The sequence below is a fragment of the Mycteria americana genome, chromosome 8 (genome assembly GCF_035582795.1).
Source record: "Mycteria americana isolate JAX WOST 10 ecotype Jacksonville Zoo and Gardens chromosome 8, USCA_MyAme_1.0, whole genome shotgun sequence".
NCBI classification, from domain to species: domain Eukaryota; kingdom Metazoa; phylum Chordata; class Aves; order Ciconiiformes; family Ciconiidae; genus Mycteria; species Mycteria americana.
Genome location: NC_134372.1, coordinates 37,767,722 through 37,787,724, shown reverse-complemented (window position 1 = coordinate 37,787,724; position 20,003 = coordinate 37,767,722). Strand labels below are relative to the sequence as shown.

The following is a 20,003-nucleotide window of genomic DNA, read 5'->3' as shown; positions in this document are numbered from 1 at the left end:
ATCCACCGTCGAAGGCGCTGCCGAGCGGGTGAGCGCGGCGGCTCTGGGCCTGGCCTGGCCTGGCCTCATGGCGCAGCCGCTTCCCGCTCGAGGCGCCCGCCGCCTGCCCGGCCTAGGCCGTAGGGGCGGGCCGAGGGAGAGTGCCGGTGGGTATCAGTCCTCCTCTGGGGCTTGGGTGCCTCCACCTTCATCCCCAGTTCCCTTCAGCCCTGCTCCATGCAGTAGTTCATAGCGTTGCCCAGACTTCTGGTCCATGAGCTTGCCTCCTCCTTGCAATTTCCCGGGCTGTCAGGTCGGTGAGCCTGCGTGCAGTTTCATTTCTCTAGCGCAGTTGTAGTCTAACAGCGTAGTCTAACAGGAGCTGGTGGAAGGCCAAGGCTTACGTAAAGCTGATAAGGGGGATTCAGGCTGGAAAGCGGAACGTCTGAACAAGAATTACTGTCCTTGGGAGAGAAGCACATCCTGGAAGAATATGTAAGCTAATTAAGATGTTTTGGGAACCATCTGAAACAACTAGTAGAAGTGTGATAAGAAGCACCCTCACGCGAACCATCCTCATTATAATACTAAAAGTCAGACCCCTCGAGCTGGAGACCCCGGCCCAAGCAGAGACCCCTCACCTCTGAGCGTGCGCAGAATATTAAAGCAGCACTGTAGCTTTAAGTTGAAATAAGAGAAATGTAGACCAATAGAAAACGGCTTTGTGTAATTACTTATGCATATGCATAACTAGACTGTATAAATACTGTATCTGTATGACCGAACTTTGTGCTAGCTTTGTGGAGCTACCACCTAGCACCCATCTCTGCGCAGACAGGAAATAAAATACCTCTGCCCTGTGTGTATGTTGGTGTCTTGCACACCGGATAGACAACCTCACACTTGTGGGATAACAGTGATCGTAGCTGTAGCAGCAGTGATGCTGTGAGGAGAAAGTGGGGGAAATTACAGCCCCTTTTTGGAGAGCTGCAGACACAAGGAGCCCAAATCAGGATAGGTCAGGCCTGCTTGTTCTCTAGCTCCATTTCTGTGAGGGCACGGTGCAGTATGGTTAGGGTATGCCAGGTAAGCTGCTACTAGGCTGACAGAAACAGCATTGGTTTGGTATGTCCATTTGTCTCTGTCATTGAAGTCTACTACAGTTATCATAGCCACTGACCTGGGATTGATTGCACTTTGGCTGTGTCTCCTATAGGTCCTCCGATTTCCTCCAAAAAAAAAAGGGAGGAGGGGGAAGGCAGGATTTGGTTAAGCTTCCTGCACATGCAACATTGACTGATACTTCCCCAAGCTCTGTTCAGCTGTGACTCCCCAAGAAATAACTTACTGTGCTGTGACCACCGCTTCCAAGTTCAATCCACAGTTGGCAATTGGGACTAAAGTGTGAAATGATATGGCTTCCTGCCCCTCAGCTATGAGATCTGGCCCTGTCTCTGGAATCTAAGAGTGTAGAAAGCTGACAAAAGGTACTGGCCTTGATCAGACTTGGTACAAAGCCATTGTAATATCCATTTAAAGTGACTATTGTCAACACAGGCACTTGATAGCTTCAATCACGTTAAGTGAGTAACTTTGACATCTCAAATTTTGGCTTTTAATGTTGGTCAGTTACACAGTCTTATTAAAGGCTGTATGTTTTTCACTCGTACTTTAAGATTTAATTTAACCAAAGAAATGACTTGAACACCAAAAGTTGTCCTACCTGGATAAATAAGCCACAACTTCCTAAAAATAGAGGTTTCTATAAAGATATATTGCCAAATATTTCTGGTCTAGTTTTTAAAAGTAACAAAAAATATCAAGTGCTTGTTTCATTAATACTTTTAATTAAGAACTGCAGTGAATGCAGACACAATTAGTGGAGTAGAATTAGTTTTCTTTGGAGCTTTCCATGCTGTATGCTCCAAATGGATAACAGGAACTTATCAGTCCTACCTGAAAACCTTGCATCCATCCAGATAGCCTGAGAAACATGTTTATACCTTGATAAATTATAAATCAGGGTCTATTTCAGGAGCACGTTTTCAGTGGATTTGAAGGAAGGTTTTGGTTTTTACTTCCATGTTAGCAGCAGAGGGAGCCCTAGTTCTACAAAAGAGTATTTGTTGCTCATCATGCCATAAACCAGAAAACACAAAAATTGTTGGGTTTTTTTGCTGTGCAGTATGTTCTCACAGATGAAGCTTTAATCTATATCGTACATCTCTGTTGCTGTAAATTCATGCTCCATTATACCACCATATGCTTTGCTTCAGTCAGAGAAAGCTGCAGTAATCCTAATACTTCATCTAGCTTTATAGATATTTGTGTTGCATGTTTGCATATTGTTTGCTCACACATTTAAAGGTTATGTCTTAATAAGTTGTTTTAAATGATTTTGTTAGCAGTGAGCTGGCAGTTGATGAGTTTTTATGTTTTGAGAAGGTATCATTGTAGTTCTTGTCAATCACAATAGGAGATTCAGGAAACAAGGAGAGTTTGGTTCATTAAAAAAAATCTGGAGGCATGTAGCACAGTGTTTGAGGTTGTATTTCATTTTTGGCTAGTCAGCTGCCTAGTTTCTTTTTCATCTGCTTAGAGGTATGTATCATTACCTCTGCAAACTGGACAGCTCTTAATGTAAAAACGTAATAGAATAGATAGCGGTTTTTCGATACCGGTTGAGTTGCTTTATAGTGTTCAGGACTTTTAATTATGATGCAGAAATACGGATTCCTGAAAGTTTTATACACATTTGATATGTCCACAGAGTCTTGTGTGTCATTTATATCGATGAAGAATGGTAAACAGAAAAGAAATGCTTTAAAAAGACTTTTTTCTATTTTTTTCTGTTATCAGAAAAGACTTTTCTGATAACTGTGCATCTCTTAGACTGCAACCTAGTATATTTTATATATCATAGGTAATATAAGTGCTATGTAATTATGTTAACTACATTACATAAGAAACATACTGTGTGTGGAATAGAAAATGTTATATGTTGCTAATCTCTCTATACAGTATAAATATATTTTTTATATAAATGTATACTGTATAATTTTAAAAAATTGGGGTTTTTTTTGCAAAATAAGAGCCTTATTTTGTTATATCCTGTTTTGAGGTACTTCCACAAACATAATTTTCCAGTGCAAACTGGGCTATTGAATGCCCTTAAGTTGAATGATGTTTGAAAACTTAGACTTTGTTGCTTGGCCAATGAGGGCTTAAAAGACAAAGAATAGGATTCTGTTCTGGTAGTTAAGTTTTATACAGCATTTTGTGGCTATGATTTTGTTCTACCTGAGGCATCAGGTCAAGTTTCACAGATCTGAGTATCAGCAAATTCAATAGGAGTTAAAATTCATGTCATTGAAAGGCAAGTTTGATTTAAACACAATTGATGTGGCATCAATTCTAGTATTTTTATAGCATCTTTTAAGATACCCAACCATCTCAAGCTGTTTATTAACATGATGTACGTTGTTCTAGAAATACTGCATCTTACCTAATCTGATACACTAATAGTATTAATTCTTCCCGTTATCAGTCACATCAAACCTTGCTAAATAACATGAGATTGGATGTTATCTCATAAGCTTAGACTGGTGTAGTATACTGAGCTCACCTAAATAATACTCAGGGTTTAACAGCTAGATTTTGCCTGTCTTGTATTGTTGTTAGCAAGTCAAGTAGTTTTTGCTGAATGCTCACAATGTTTGGTACTAGCAGTTATTATATATACCGTTGGTGTAAAGGCTGTTGGGGTGAATAAGGAGGTAAAAATTACAGACAAGATACAGGGCAGAAAATGGAAAGACTAAGCATGAAGAAGAGGATAGTTGATGTATGAACCGAGACCCTTCATGAAAGTAGTAACATGGGGATTTTTGAGACTGGAAAACTAGAAATGTTCATACTTGAGCGTATGTCCATTTCTGTTACATTCCATTGGTTAAGGTTTTATGTTTATGAAATGTCTGTGTGATCCACTCCATGAGCTACTCCATTTGAAAATTCAGGTTCTGATCATGCATGTAATAGTCAGGCTAATGTTTTAGGAAAGACGACAGTTCCCTAAAGGAAACATTTTGTTACTCTGTTTGTTACTGTAATTCATTCTTTTTTTATTACAACTATGTAATTTAGTGAAATTAATCTAAAAATTAATGCCTAAAGTCTTCTAGCAGAATTTATTTTTTTAAATGGATGAAAAATAGTTCACTCTGGCACTAAAATAATAACATTTTTGTAATGACTGGAGAAAAATAATATTTTGGAGGGGAATACTCTGTATTCTTTAAGAATGCATTTGTCAGCTGTGAAAGGTGCTCAATATCAGTTGGGTTGCGAGTAATAATGCACTATTTGTACATTAGTAATTCAGTAGTGACAGGAAAAGTTATCAGTACTATTTGAGATATGTAAAAATCTCAAGGATATTAATTTTGATAAGCAGGTTCCTTCCCAAGCCCTTCAAGACTTAATTTCAAACACTAGAGGGCTCAAGAAATGTTTCTTGAGTTTTTTCCACAAGGTTTTAATCACTATAAATAGTGTGTCTCTTTCAGTAATGCTTACATTAACCTCATAATCATCCTTAAAATGACACCCTATTATAGTACTAACAGAAGAATGGCAATGCATGAATAAGCTAATGAACAAAACATCTCCTTCCTCAAGCAATTGTAAATAAAGTAAAATAAAATACCTACAGCTATGACAACACTCTGCAAACTCTATGTTTAGTAGAGTTTGATTGGATTCTATGTTTAGTAGAGTTCTATGTTTAGTAGAGTCTGATTGGAAGATATTCTGGAATTCCTTGCTTGATGAAATCCTTGCTTATTCATCTCTGGCCTAAATTAAAATTTTAGTAAAAATTAACAGCATAAACATTGCTATTGTAATTTAAAAGAAAATTAGCAAACATTGCAGTGCCTTCAAAATAAGCATTGCAAGATTTTTCCACCTTACAGAAACTGAAGTAAGACACTTTTTAAAAAGCAATATTTAAAAAAAAAAGAAAACTGAATCCAGTGTTTGATGTGAGAGAAATTAAGAAAAACTTACATTAACAGTGAAAATGAAATATGTAATCTTAAATTATTAACAATGAATTTTAACCATCTAATTAGTTATTATATGATCACATCGTGCCTATTCCAAAGCTTACTGAAACCAAAGAAATTTCCTCTTTAATTTCCATTATTCTATAAACGAACACACTAAGGCTAATAAAGATTATTTGCAATGCAACAGTCTGGATGGGTGCCTCAGTAGTGGGCTCTAAATAAATAAATACAGTCTTGAGAAACATTGTGCCCAGTCTGGGTCATAGGTTTACAAAGATTTGTACACAATAATATAAAAATACGGTAGAATAGATTTGGAAATGGAATGACGTTGACATGTGGGTCAGGTGTGAGGAAATCTCAGGTTGTAAAAGACAGGAGTGAAAAAAGGAAAAATATTATTCATTACATTTTTGTATATAGACTTTTTGGTTACATTTTATTTCAAAGAATAAACAGCAAATGTTTTGCAGGAATATAATCCATGTAGTGCCATCAAATCTGAGGAGCACACTCAAATGTTTTCTTATGCTATATATATATTTAAAGTCTGATAGTGAAGCTGTGAAGTCGATGATAGTATCTTACAGATTTCAGTAGGAGCTGAATCAGGGCTTACGTCCAACACCTGCAGAGTACTTGAGTTCATGTGTGACTTTCAGCCCATGGGAAGATCCCGTGAAATTAATATATATATATGTGCATATAGTTCCTACTTTTGGATTGTCATCACTCATGGATTTGCTTTGCTACAGAAGTGCCAACAGTTACTTTAACCTGGCTGAAGCCATTAATGTGATTTTTATTGCTTTATATGCTTTGATGCCTTTATTTTTTTAAACATCTGCAATAAATGTTTTTGCTTTTGCTTTATCAAGAACTAGAGCATGAATGCCTTTGGTTTTTTTGGCTAAAATCTTATACCTTGGATTGTTCGTTCTCTTTCTGGGTAATGTATTTGTGCCCATATGCAGCAGCTGTGTGTAATGAGCTGGAGCACAGCAAAGCCAATAAAACATGAACTCTGAATTATTAGCACATATATAAAGTGAGGGGTGGACTATGGATTAAAACAACTTCCTGTTTTTTCTTTTGGAATTGTAATATATCATCATATTCTTCTATAATCGTATTTACTGTATTGTTAAATTTCTACAGGATGAAGCACTTAGTCACTTATTTGTTGGTTTGATTCATGACAAATGTTGACTATATTGTCCCTTCTTGAGGACTTTCTTACCATATTTCAGATTCAAACTAGGGATTAATTTGAACGGAACAACTGTATTAACAATCTAGAACCATTGTATTGAGCCTAGCTGAGCAGGTTAAGCACTTCTGGTAAGAGAAGGTGAGGATTATGCTTCTTCATTAGCTGTATTTGCAGCTGAACATTGCTTGGTTTGAAACACATGTTCCACAGCTCCCAAGTAAATCACTGAACTATGAATAACAGGAAGTAGACAATTTAGAAATAGCTCTTTAAGTTAAAGTAAAGCTATTGTAGTTGCCAATAGTATTGTTTTATATAATAAAATTAGATACTCTCACTTTTCTAAAAGTGTTAATTTAGAAGTATTAAAACTCTTGTATACCCTTGTTGTCCACCAAAGTTAATTTTTGCTTAAAAAAAACCCCAAAACAACCCCAAACAAACTCTTCCATATCCTTTGAATTTGATAAATTTGAAGTGTGGCTCTCTTAAAAGATACTACCATGTAAAAATCAAATGCATTAACCTAGCAGTTCTCTCCTGTGTATTGAGTGTCTGCTTTCTTTAGTAACAAAGATAAACTATTGCTATTTTTTTACTTGTCTTTGGAAATGACACAGGTCCAAGAAGTGCACTAGGTTTGGTTTTTTTCTTTTTTTCATCATTAACAGAAGTATTTATGGCATTCCAACTATTAAATTTTGCTCTAGCATATGGAAGAGAATCTACTTTAAATGGTATAGAACAATATTCGTTCTAATTATTTATTTAATTAAGAGCCCGTTATCGACATTATTCTCGTACTAAATCCCAAACACAGCACTATACCAGCTACTAGGAAGAAAATGAACTCTATCCCAGCTGAAACCAGGACACCGTGGAATAGAAGATGCATGTTAAAAACGTTTAAGTTAACCCACTTAAACTCACTGTCCATTACCCTTTTAGGCTGCTGTTTCATAAATTGAGACGAAAAGAGAGACAGAAGAGTAAATGGAGGCCAGATTGCACAGAATGCTACAGAGGAAGGTGATCAAAAGACTGGAGCTGGGAAAGGAAAGGTGAGACTGGGATAAAAAGTAGTGCTTGCTCCTTTTTTACTTTTGTCATTTACTGTTGCTTAGGTCAAAGTACAGTGAGAAAATCTGAGCTGACCCTGCAGCGTTTTAAATATTCCACACATATGTGAGTCAGCAGCTGTTCTAAGAAAGGGTTGTGGAAGCAGGACAAAATCAAATATTAAAACTGCATTATAAGGAAAGCAGGCAATCTGCTGCCTGGGCAGTCTTTCACCTAGAATTATTTACAGTAGAATTAAATAAGAAGTAAACTGACTGCCTTCAGCTTGTCTGGCCACGCCTTAGTATAACATGAAGGAAGATGATGGAATCTTTCATGGAGGCATCATTCCTTACTGATTCCTTGGGCTGTAGAAGCAAGAAAATTTTCTCTGTATTCCCTTGTATAGGTTTTCCATATGCCCTGATTGCAGCCATAAGCTTTGGTTTCTAAATTGCCAGCGATAATATGCTTGAATATATTTAACATGTAAGAGCTTGAAGTGGAAGTCAGCCGAATTAAAATACTAGTTTAGGTTTGTATTGCTGAAGAGCTTCTTTATTTTCCAAAGGTAAAGGTGAGCTAATTACTTTAAAACTTTAAAGGTAGTTTCTGCCTTTGTAGGTAGTATATTATTCTTTATTACTCACTAAACCTGAATATTTCTTACAATAATTGTTGATTTGACTGACACAGATGCTAATTCTGATGTACAGTATAAGACACCTCAAATGAGCACAAACACCAGTGTTCGGTACTGTCACACTGTTCATAGTTATTAAAACAAACATTATCTTCAAAGGATACTCTATATAAACCTGTTGTAAGTACTTTTTTGTTAAATGTGCTGATGTGTGATGTTTAAAAATTTGGTTTGTACCACTTAGGAGCAAACCCCTCTCAAATCTAGAAAATCTCCATGAAAAAGTGTTACCTTGGATCTAGGTCAGTCCATCTGTGGCTTTCAGAGCTACTGACCTTGGCAGATGTGTGCTTCCTGATTTTGTAGCAGTTGTCTGCTCCAGACCTTGGAGGCCTTCACATCCCAAGCCGTAGGGCTGCAGTCCATATGATGTGCTTCCCAGAACTGCAGAATCTGGAAGACCAGGTTTCTCAATAGCCTTATAGGCAGGATGCTGAGAAGCTCACCAGAAACCTGCCTGGCTTCTGCTGGAACCTGGGCAGAATTGAGTCACCCATGTTTTCTTTGCCAAATCTGCACATTCTGACAATGTACATTGTGTACTTCTGATTAGTTCTGATGAGGGAAAAGAGTTTGGGATTCTGAAACACAGAGAAATGCGATGACCAAAACAGAAGATATTGAAGTTTTGGAGAATTATGCTTATAAACAGGAAATACAAGCAAGAATGAATTGATTCTTTCTGTTTACTGCATGTATACAAATAATTGAAAAATACTCTAAGCAAGGTTTACTAAGATTTAGTCAGACATATGCATTCATTGTCTTTTATTTATTGAATGCAAAACCAGCAATCTGCTTCTCACATAGACATTTTATTAAGGCAGTTATAGGGATGAAGCATAGTTTTGAGAAAAATGGATGTTTAGAGAGTAGTATGAAGTCATTTACAAAAGTCATTATTTAAAAAAAAGTTAAATGACTCTTTCTGTGTCAGTCACATAAATCAAAATTCTGATTAACAGAAAAACTTCATCCTGTGAAAACTGAGGATTTTTAAGAAAAGCTTTTCTGTAAAGATTTTCAAGCTGTTTACTGAGAATATTATTAATGTTTTAATAATTATTTAATAATAATTATTATTCAAATACTTATAAAATTATTTAATATTTAATAATTAATTTAGTAAGTAGTAAGGCACCAGCCAGGAAAAACAGAATATACCATTAGAGTGTTATTCAGTGAGAATTTATTGTTACTGTATTGTCTGATTTCAACACACTTCAGATTTCACTTTTTTATATGTATGTGGAGCTCATTTAATTTGATTATAAGTTAATTTGATTATAAGGAGGTGTTTCTGACTGCATAAGAAGAATGTCCATTTATGTAGATTATTGTAACTAAAACATTTATTCTAACCTTCTTGGACTTGTATATAGCACACTATGCTTAACAGCAGAAAGGGTCTGGTTGAAATAAACTGGAAAGTAGTTGTTATAAAATACTGGAAGATATTGAAAATGTAATCAGTTTTTCAGTTTTGGAGGAAGGATTCTGCTCTTAGCATGACAGAAGGTGTTTCTTGCACTCATTCGACTGCTAGATTCCAAGAAAAAATTGTGAAGTATAGTGAGAAAGCTGCATAAACAGCTAGCAAGGATTAGACAACAGCAGCTGTACTTCTGAATAATTTAGGTTTAGTTTGCAAAATTATACAGGAAAGGATTATCACTTACACTTGCATTTAAGCAAATGGAGCTACAAATGTTGTTATAAAAAGTGACAATGTACAAACCATCTAAAATAGCGCAGGGACTATCTTGTCACTTTGGGCTAGATCCTGCAGAGCTGTGTGCCCAGACACTTGCAGAATCATGACTGGGATGTGAATAGTGTAGAAAGAGCTTCCTTTGTCTAGATACGCAGCAGGGCAGAACTCTTCCTGAAAGTTTAAACTAGTGCTTGAGAGTAATGTCTGTCAGGTGTACCAGATGACATATATATATCAGCTTGCTCCAGAGGGGTATATTAATTCTGTTATTGATACATATTTACAGTTATTTATAGTAAAAGATCCTAGGGGACTTCCAGCCTCTTTCTCCCCCTTGAAAGCCGGCTATTGAGTATGCGGCAGTCAAGAGCAGTCACTGCTTCAGGCATATTTGCCTTTTGATCAAAAGCAAAGTAAATTGTGCCACTTTTCCCTAAGCCATCCTGCCCTTCAGCTACAAGGTATATGTAAAACAGGAAGAATGATTAGCATCATTCTTCTCTCCTGCCTCAGTATTTACAGTGCAGTTCCATAAGGTTAAGGCAAGATTTTCCTCAGAATGTTTCCTGTTCATATTTTAAAGGAACTCCAAATAAAATGCAAATTCTGCATCAAATACTTGGCATGATGTTTCTTTAAAAATTTACGTTAATATTCTAAATCAGTACGTTACAAAGACTGTAATTCAGTAATTTTCAAACATGAATTAATCATTTTTGACAGAGATTATGATTTTGTCTTGGCCTTGCCGTCACCTGATCACAGAGGTGAACCTCAGTAACCAGCAGGTTGGTTTTGCTTGATGCTGTGCGTGAGCACTAGATGTCTTTGGTCATGTGAGGTCTCTGGAAACCATGCTTACCTTGCACTCCAGGCTTGCAGGCTAGCAATCTGTACAGCCTGTGAGCCTAGTCAGGAGACTTGTTCTGAGGTATGTAGGTGTACCCGTAGAGTTGTAAGTCCTGGCTTTTACAGAGAAAAAAGAGGGAAACTTCTAATTCCTGTGTTAAGAGATGCACACAGGTAATTCAAGGCAGGAGCAAGAAAAGAATTCTTTCTTTAGTGTTAGAACTGGTGCTTCTTAACGGTCAAATCCAAAATTAGAGCTAGCGGAAATAGAGGGTGTTGCTATAAATTGGAGAACGGTCTGGAACATTCAGAGAACCCTGATGTAACCTCAGAGCGCACTGTTGAACAGTCAGAAAAAGGAAGCAAATGATGTGTAAAGTTTATTATACTCTCTAGATCTGCTATCTCAATAAACTTGTAAAGTAGAAGAGCTGAAGAACTTGTATTGTGAAGTCAGTGCCCGTATGGTCAGGACTTCTGGAGGTGGGCTGTAGCAGAAAGATTCTGACTGTACAAGTATCCAGGGCACGCATTTAGATTCCCACTAATTTGCAGAGTTAGTAATAGGATTAGAGTCTCAAGCATTTGTCTACGATTACCATAGGGCAGTGAGCTATAAAAATCAACAACCTTTTATTTTTTAACAAACAACAGTATGAAGTCTCTATTTTCCTAAAAAACCCCTTGGGCAGTCTCTGAGTTTTCTGTCCACATGCTGATTGAAATAATGTAGGTTGAATTCTGCATTTGAAACCATGGATGAGGCTCATCTTTAAAGTCAGTTAGAACCGCATTTGTGTCTAAATTAGTTAAAATGTCTGTTGAATTTTTGATGCAGAAATGAAAGAACTTTCAAAATGTAGTTCTGTTCCTGGTATATTTTCACAGGTTTTTACAGAGAAAAATCCTAGTAGATGTAGAAAACAGAACTCACTAAAATGATCCCACAAAATGGTTTGATCACATAGTAGTTGTGGATTCTTCATAGTATCCTACTAGTTAGGGAACTGTTGGAAAAGGTTATTTTATTTTGGAGCCATATGGGTGACTTTGTGACCAAGTTATGGGTTCTTCCCATCCCAATCTGTATTGCCCTTTGCTCTGTACACAATCCATAGACCTCAAAATTTTTCTTTTTTTAAGAGAGAAAAAAAAAAAAAGCCACTACAAAAGCACTGGAGATAACGTTCCATATTGGACGTCTGCTTTTATACAGAGATTTCAAGGCCATTTGAACTCTGTGAGGAAAACTTCTCCTAAGAATTTGCTTTATCTCAACTTTCTACATTAATACAAATGTAATCTTTTCAATTTTTTTAAAGAGGGTATAGTAATTATTATTATTGCTAATTATAATGAAGATTTAATTGTTAGAGAAATGGATGAAAGGTTGACCTATTTATTATTTCATCCTAATCAAGACATCCATGCCTCCATTGGAATTCAGATATAGCAGCTTCTTACACTACAGGTTTTATGCCAAAGTAGAATTGAAAATGCTTGAAATCTCAGGCACATTTGAGGCACAGGAGAAACAGTTCCTATTTAGTACTCTAGATTAATTTCTTTTGTTTCAGGTAAACAGTTTCACCTTTCTGATGGGCCACCAGAGCTTTATCAGTAGCACTGTTCTACCGCAGATGGCATTTCCCCAGTCTTTTTTCCCCTTTTCTGTGCTTCAATGCATGTTAGGGTTAGGTGGTTTATTTTTGGAAGTTCTTGTGCCTATTCCATTCTGTGGGTGAATAGAAGAGTAATCCTGCCCTGGACCCTGAAGAAATTTGTCAGTCTGAAATTGCTACTGACTGTTGGTGTGAAAGGGGAGGAAGGGAAGGTGAGTACAGCTACTCTACAGCTGACAATAGCCTGCTGCTTGGTTGAGAGAGGACACACTATGAGGCATAAATGGAGATAATAATGTATGAAGCTGATGATTTGTATCTCCTTAATTGCTTGTAGGATGAAACGAAGGTCACTCTTGTGGTAATAGTAAAGCGCTTGGATTTTTCATTCTGAGTCTCCTGTAGTCTTCCTACTTGATCCTGGACTCCCATTTCCCCATAAAGGCAACCAGTTTCTCTAAAATGGTATCAGGAAGGTACAATGTTGTGTGTATAAAATTTTCCACAGTCTTGGGTGGGAAGGATAAGGAAAATGCACTGTGTTATAAGAAAAGGAATCATATTCAGTCTCATAAAATTTGAGTAATGTGACTAATACAGTGTCTTTTATTTTTTTGCTTTTTCTTAACCTCAGAACAATTCTTAAGATTAAATAAGTGATTTATGTACTGCATAAGTATAGCTAATGCCTGTTTCGTATTGTGTTTGACTATTCTTGAAAGCACAATTCTGTTTTGAAGAGGAACTGCTTAATATAGTAACTTTCTCTGCAACATACCTGATTTATGTAGTCAGTTAACTTTAATGGTGAAATTTAGTTTTACTGTTTTTTTTGTTTTACTCACTTATGCCAAAGCTGTAACACAGTTAAATAAATGTTGGATTCTATTTCTTTCTGTTCATTACCAGAAACATTCTCTAGTTAAGCTACATTTCTTCTAAAAAATTTGTTTTACCTTTACCAATCTGGAGGTATTAGGGAGCTGATTAATTGTGACTAAAGATGTAACTTTAGGCCAGTGACATTGCTCAAGTACAAGCGGAGGGCAAAACTGGTATTTTAGGGTATGTAGCGATCTAGAAACCAACAAGAACATATTTTCGGCAGAGCCTGTTGGACACATGGGACAGACTGCAGGACGTCACCTGTGCACTGATGCCCGGGGTAGGTGGACGAAGAACTTGGCTCCCGGGAAGGCGGGGGGCTTGAGGAGATAGAGCAAGCAGTGAGGTTATTACCTAAGAGGATAACTTGGGCTAGCGGGTAGTTAACCCAGTGGGGGCGGTTTATTCCGTACGAGCCTGGGACGCGCGCACCGCTGCCTGCAAAAGGCAGGCTGGAGGCAGCAACTGCCCCACCCCAGCGCCGCGCCCGGCGCGGCGGCGCTGCCTCCCGGCCCCGGCCCTGCCCCGCGGGCGCGGAGGGCGGCAGTCCCCGCGGGCGCGGCCCCGGCGCCTCCCCGCCCGCCCGCTCGCCGCGCCTCTGCGGGGAGCGGCGGGCGGCACCGCGCAGCCCGCCCGGCAGCCGCCGCCGCTCGCAGCCGTCATGGGCCCCCGCGGAGCCCGGCGCGTCGCCGGCTGCCTGCTGCTCTGCTGGGCCCTGGCCGCCGCCCGCGCCGCCCCGCGGAGGAGACCCTCGTTCGGCGGCCACGTCGCGGAGAACCGCCCGGCGGGCACGCGTGTGCGCGGGCTGAGCATCCCCCTGACGCGGCTGGGACCCGAGCCCTGGTGCGCCAAGGTGCAGGGGCGCCGCTGGCGCCTGCAGCTGCTGGGCGAGGGCCACTCGCACTTCCGGGTGTCGCTGCACGCCCGCACCGCCCGCGTCTGGCTGCGCACCAGCCGCCCGCTGGACCGCGAGGCGCGGGCGCTCTACTCCTTCCGCCTGGGCTTGTGCTGCAAGCGCTGCCCGCCCCGCGGCGCCGCGGCCGCCGAGCTGGCCGCCCTCACCGTCCGCGTGCTGGACGACAACGACAACGCGCCGCGCTTCGTGGGGGGGCCGCGCCCCGGCGTCACGCAGCTCCGCGTGGAGGAGACGCTGGCGCTCAAGTCCCAGGTGTGGCAGGCGCGCGCCGAGGACGCGGACGCGGGCGCCAACGCGGAGCTGCGCTACTTCGCCCTCCCGCGCAGCGCGCACTTCTTCGTGGTGCCGCGCAGCGGGCGCGTGGTGCTGGTGCGCTCCCTGCTCCACCTGCGCGCGCCCATCCCGCTGCGCCTCTACGCGCGGGACCGCGGGCGGCCGGCGCTGCTCAGCGAGCCCCTGGAGCTGGAGGTGCTGCCGCAGGCCAAGCGCCTGCCGCCGCCCCGCGCCGCCGCCCGCCGCCGCCGCCGGGCGCTGCTGCCGCCCGCCGCGCCCCTGGCGCTCTCCCTGCCCGAGGACGCCCGCCCGGGCGGCCGCCTGGCCACGCTGGCCCCGGCGCCCTTCGCCTCCGCCTGGTTCGAGCTGGTGTCGCCGCCCGTCGAGGCGTCGCCGGTGCGCGTGGAGCGGGAGAGCGGCGAGGTGACGCTGGCCGCGGCCCTGGACAGGGAGGCGGCGGCCGCCTGGGAGCTCGTCGTCCGCGTCCAGGAGCGCCGAGGTAGGTGCGGGCGCGAGGGCAGGGGCTGCCCGCGGGCGCGAGGGCAGGGGCTGCCCGGGAGCGTGGGGGCAGGGGCTGCCCGGGGGCGCGAGGGCAGGGGCTGCCCGGGAGCGTGGGGGCAGGGGCTGCCCGCGGGCGTGAGGGCAGGAGCTGCCCGGGAGTGTGGGGGCAGGGGCTGCCCGCGGGCGTGAGGGCAGGGGCTGCCCGGGGGCGCGAGGGCAGGGGCTGCCCGGGGGCGCGAGGGCAGGGGCTGCCCGGGAGCGTGGGGGCAGGGGCTGCCCGCGGGCGTGAGGGCAGGGGCTGCCCGCGGACGCGGGCTGCTGCGCTCGCCCCCGCGGTTGCAGCCGCAAAAACGGTTGCGTCTTACCCAGAGTAGCGGTCTCGTCCCACCAGGACGGTGGAGGGTGGTTTGGCTTTCTGAGGGTAAAAAGTTCCCAAGTGACAACGGGCACGTAGCGATGGTTTAGCATCAGGCGTCACGTGCCGTTATGTTGTGGAATGTAGTTTTGATCTTTTAAATCTGTAAATTATTAAAACATTGTAGGTGACAAGAAGCATTACGTACTTTAGTGAACATGGAGTGTGCAGCTATGTAAAAATGCTTGGAGCAGTAAGGTGGTTATCAGAATTTAACAACTTCACCTGTTCAAATTCTTAGTCATTAATGAGCAGCATGGAAAACGCATAGTGTCACCAAAGAGCGTTACTTATGTTATATGCACGTTGAGACAAAGCGCGTTAGGTATACCGTGCTTCTTGCACGTGAGTGTTTTCTCTTAAAATGCTTCCCATAGGTCTGATCCTGTAAATGCTTAACTTGAAGCACGCAGCTGAAGTCCTTGAGTTTTGAGTCGTTATTAAAGTTAAGCATGTTTGACTCACAAGCATGATGTGAGTTTTTGCAAGATTGGTGCCTTTGTGTTTATGAGGCTGCTCTTTTTTAAAAAATCTGGGGAGTCCAATGTGCACCATTAAAATGGCACGTTTGTGATTTAAATCGTCATCAGTATTCACGGGGTCTTACTGAAGTTAAATAGAATAGCTCGTTTCATTTATCTCTGGCTGATTACATCTTTTACTTTTTCAAATTCTTTTTAAATTCTGAATTGTCCTCTTGGTTAGTATTTTTCACCTATGAAAATACAGCTTAGTTTAAGCATATCTTTGATTCACCGGATGGTGGATATCTGTGTACGTTCACCATGTCTCTTGTTATTTCCCTGTTACTTGTGATTGTAACAGTATTCTGAAGATTGTCTAGAATGTGAGTATTCTGGAGAAAATTGTATCAGCAGAAAAGAGTTGGTTGCTTGATTTCATCTTGGAAAGGTTTAGGAAGGGTTTTGTATTACATGACTTCTAGTGCTTGTGAAAACTATGATCTTCTCAGCAGTGCAACTGCACAGAGTAACTTCTGTTAGCCACAGAGCAGCGCAGGCGGGAGAGATGAAAAGCTTCCCATGCTGCTCCTTTCCCTCGTCTCTTCTGTTTTCTGACTGAGGGGCAGCCCATAGGAGTGAGAGGCAGTTTATTCCTTGGTGTCTGTTAAATCCCTGAGGATGCCTGCAGGGATTCTAATTAGTGCTGACAGTTTCAGTGACACGGATACTTCCCCCTGTGAAGCCTGCTGGATCACCAACTCATTTCACTCAGGTCCTGAGGAACAACTCTCAGATCCTTCTCTCGTTCTCACTTGGTTTTTGTCATGCCTATCGCTGTAGCATATTGGTGTCAGTCACTTGCACTGGCTTTGCACTGTGTTCCAGCTTGAGCTTTGGCTGCTAACCAAGAGGTTGATAGACCAATTTCCAAAACACAAACGCTTTCTGTGTCCTATCTCTGCTACTCAACCTTGAGAAAGGCTACGTGCCAAAGGGGTTGTCACTATTCAGAGGCAGTGACAAAATCTATCGGCTCAATCTGAGTGTGCTTCTGGCATGTTCACCCGCTCTGTCATGTAGCTCAAGTTTCAGCCCTTTGTTGGTGTCACAGCTCCCTCTGTCAGGATCAAGAAGATGTTGTTAGAAAAGCGGTAGCTAACCTTGCCCCCTGTTACTGCTAGTCTCACCTTTGGTTTTGCTCTTATCTAGTCTGAATATAGAAGTCTGGGATTGCCTGAACAAAGCTTGTCACTCTGTCATGCCAGAGATTTCGTTTCCAAAGCAATGCTTGCTAATGCAGTTAAAAAAAAAAAACAAACCAACTTTAACTTATTTTCAGGGATTTTTTTCACTATCTTGTAGTTTTACTAAATAGTCTGGAGTGTTTTCCACTAGCCTGAGATAGTACTGCTAGTAGTATGAAGTAGTAAGATAATAATCTCTAAGAAATATGTAGGACTAGATTCTGACTCTCAGAGACTAGGTAGATGGCAATTGGTAGATTAATTGTGGACAGTACAAATGGTGTACTTCAGATTTTAAGTTTCTTTGTTTAAAGGAGCCTAAATTAAAAAATACACCTTTATTAGTACTAGTTTTTTCGTCAGGTAAAGGTTAATAATGACTCGACACCTTTAAAACTCTTTTTAAGTTGCAGAATGCTTACATTCTCATTTTATAGGAGTTAAAATACATAGGTATTTGAAACAGATTTAGAAAGTTATGTCTCTTTCCTTACTCACAATCCAAACTTCAGTAATGTGAGAAAAGATAACCAAAAGGATGGGATAGGAGAGGGAGAAAGATGGCTAGCAGAACTAGAGGTTTTAATTAGTCTGAAATAAGGAAGATATAGAAGATTGCAAAAGCTCCAGGAAAAAAAACAGTATTTACAGAAGTGAGCTCTCAGGATGAATTAAAGAATGGAGATGGTTACACTGAATTTTGTTGTGAATAAAAGTGTAAGTTCAGGTTCTTTCTGCAGTTTGTTTGCTTTGCTTTTAAGGTTTGTGCTGGCTGGCTTTAGATTGTACATAACCATAAATATCCCAGCAGCTACGGTTTTCTAGTATTAGCTTATGGTATCAGATGTTGATTTATGTTCAAGTGGTACAAAGTTGTATTAATTCCTTTAATATATTTTTCATTTTCTGCTCCCCTAATTCTTGCTGCCTGGTAGCTGAGAATTTAAAATTAACCAATAATTAATTCTGGCATTCATCTCTTCTTCAACCCAGGCAATGATGTCAAGGATAAGACAAGATTTTTAGATGCTTTAGCATATAAAGTCTACCCTCTTTGTCCTTCATCTTTTCCATGTAGTTTATTATGATTCATTTGTAACATGCACTTTGTTACTTAAAGTAGTAAAGAATGCTTAAAAGGAGCCGAAATTAAAAAATACACCTTTATTAGTACTAGTTTTTTCGTCAGGTGCACAAGTGGTCCTAATACATCTCTAGGAAGAAAAACTGTTTTTCTGGGTTTTTTTAAATTTTTTTTTTTTTTGGCTGATGGAGCATTCCCAAAATAGTATCAATAAGACTGGTATATGGTAATAAGGCAACATTCACCAGTGTTTCTTCCTAGTTTATGTGACGGCCCTCTCACCCTTTAGTTCATAAATGGGACTGTGTAGGAGGTGTCCTGTTCCTGAATTAATTTTTGTTCAGAGGAGCACACAGGATATGTAACCGGCTGCATGTTTCTTTATTTTTTCTCTTCAGCTAAAATAGAATTCTAAATACTCTTCTGTTTGCCTCCTCTCAATTCTGTCCTGGATAATCAACACAGCAGTGTGTCCAGGGCTGGTGGTCCATTGAAGTAAATACTGTTCCAGATGCAGCCAGACCTTTAGCATCTCAATATCCAGATAATCTTCCACATGTTCACAGAAGAAGTGTTTTCTCACTCTGAGTTGCAGCATGTTGAAGGTATGAGCTGACCTAGGTCACTCCACTTGGGATGAGAAGTAACTACCAACGTAACAGATTCACTCCTCGCTACGTGGAGTATTTCTTAGAAGAACCGTATGGTGTGGCTATAGGCTTGGTGCTGGTATACATTTTCCTGCTTCAGGGGTAGCTTTGAGGGGCATTTGCAGTATGAACAACTCTTCAGTATGCAGGGTTGGGTTTTTTGGCAAAGCTGCAGTTGAGGTCTAAGATTTATTGTAGTGATGTGGACAAATCACTATTATCACTACTGTCATTACCAGTGCAGCTATGTGCTATAGTTACTTTTTGACTGGATGTATTTTGGTTATAAATATCATTATTTTTTTTTAAATGTAGATGGCAAAAAAAATTCCATAATTTGTTTGGTATTCTTTGAAATAATAAATAATTATTTTGTGTATTTTAGTGCTACAGTAAAATTAACTGCAATTTGTAGAGGAAGTAGTACGTTACTAGTTCTGTTTATTCACTGTGTATCTTTTTGTGGTCATTGGATAGTTTGTAGACTTAGTTTTAACATAGTTTATATGTTTTCTGGAAGCAGGAGTCACTGGAAAGCAGTAACAGGAAAATCTGGACCTATAGTGCTAAGTGCCTTTTTTTATGGAGTGGGTTCTGCTGTACTTGTGGAGGAGTAATAATTCCAGGCCCTGGACAAGAGAGGAGATGCTGTCTTGTTTTGTAGTTCAAGTTCAGGTATGTTCCTCGTGTGAATTCTTAGAAGGAAAATTTAAAAACAGGCAGAAGTCAGTTTTAAGAAATAGAGAAGAGATCACAGATCAATCAAGCCTGATAGTTTTTATAAATTATTACCTTTCAGGTTAGGGCTGACCTGTCCAACGGGGTTGTCAGGTCTCGAAGTGCAGCAACGGGTCCTGCAGCTCCCTGCTCCCCGGGTTTGGCTGCCCATGTTCAAGGCCAGCTCTGACACCATGCAGCCGGCTAGCCTTGGATGAGGCAGTTAGTTGTCAGAAGCCTTTCTGTGGCCTCTGCCCCTGTACCTGGCTGTGCGTTTTGCTGACCCTGACACTGTCTTGCTGACTTGGCTTCCCGCTTGACCCGAGACACACCTGATCACTGCATATTTGTCTGGTGACCACTGGACTGTTGGATGAACCAGGTTTATGTCACGGGACCTGCCCTGCTCTTCTTGCTCAGTGACAGTGAGGTCCCTGCCTGCCTTGCTGTCACCCTTGACTCCCATTTGACCTTATCCTGCAGAGCAGCCTGTCCTTGCTGCTCCTTCGCAGTTAAATTATGCAACTTCAGCAGCAGCGTGTGTGCATTTGTATAAAATATTCTCTGTACCCTGACTACCTTGAGAGCTTAAAATGCTCTGCCTGGACATTGGACAGAAAATTTAATCTTAAGAGAGCTGAAA

General features: G+C 41.2%; 1 protein-coding gene across 1 annotated transcript in view; it reads left to right on the top strand.

The window, feature by feature from the left end:
• Nucleotides 1–13,757: 13,757 nt before the first annotated feature.
• The window catches only part of LOC142413966 (neural-cadherin-like), a 71,985-nt gene continuing 65,739 nt past the window's right edge, over nt 13,758–20,003 (top strand). The window contains exon 1 of the mRNA XM_075510741.1: nt 13,758–14,784. Within this exon, the coding sequence (XP_075366856.1) occupies nt 13,758–14,784 (1,027 nt within the window). The remainder of the gene's footprint in view (nt 14,785–20,003) is intronic.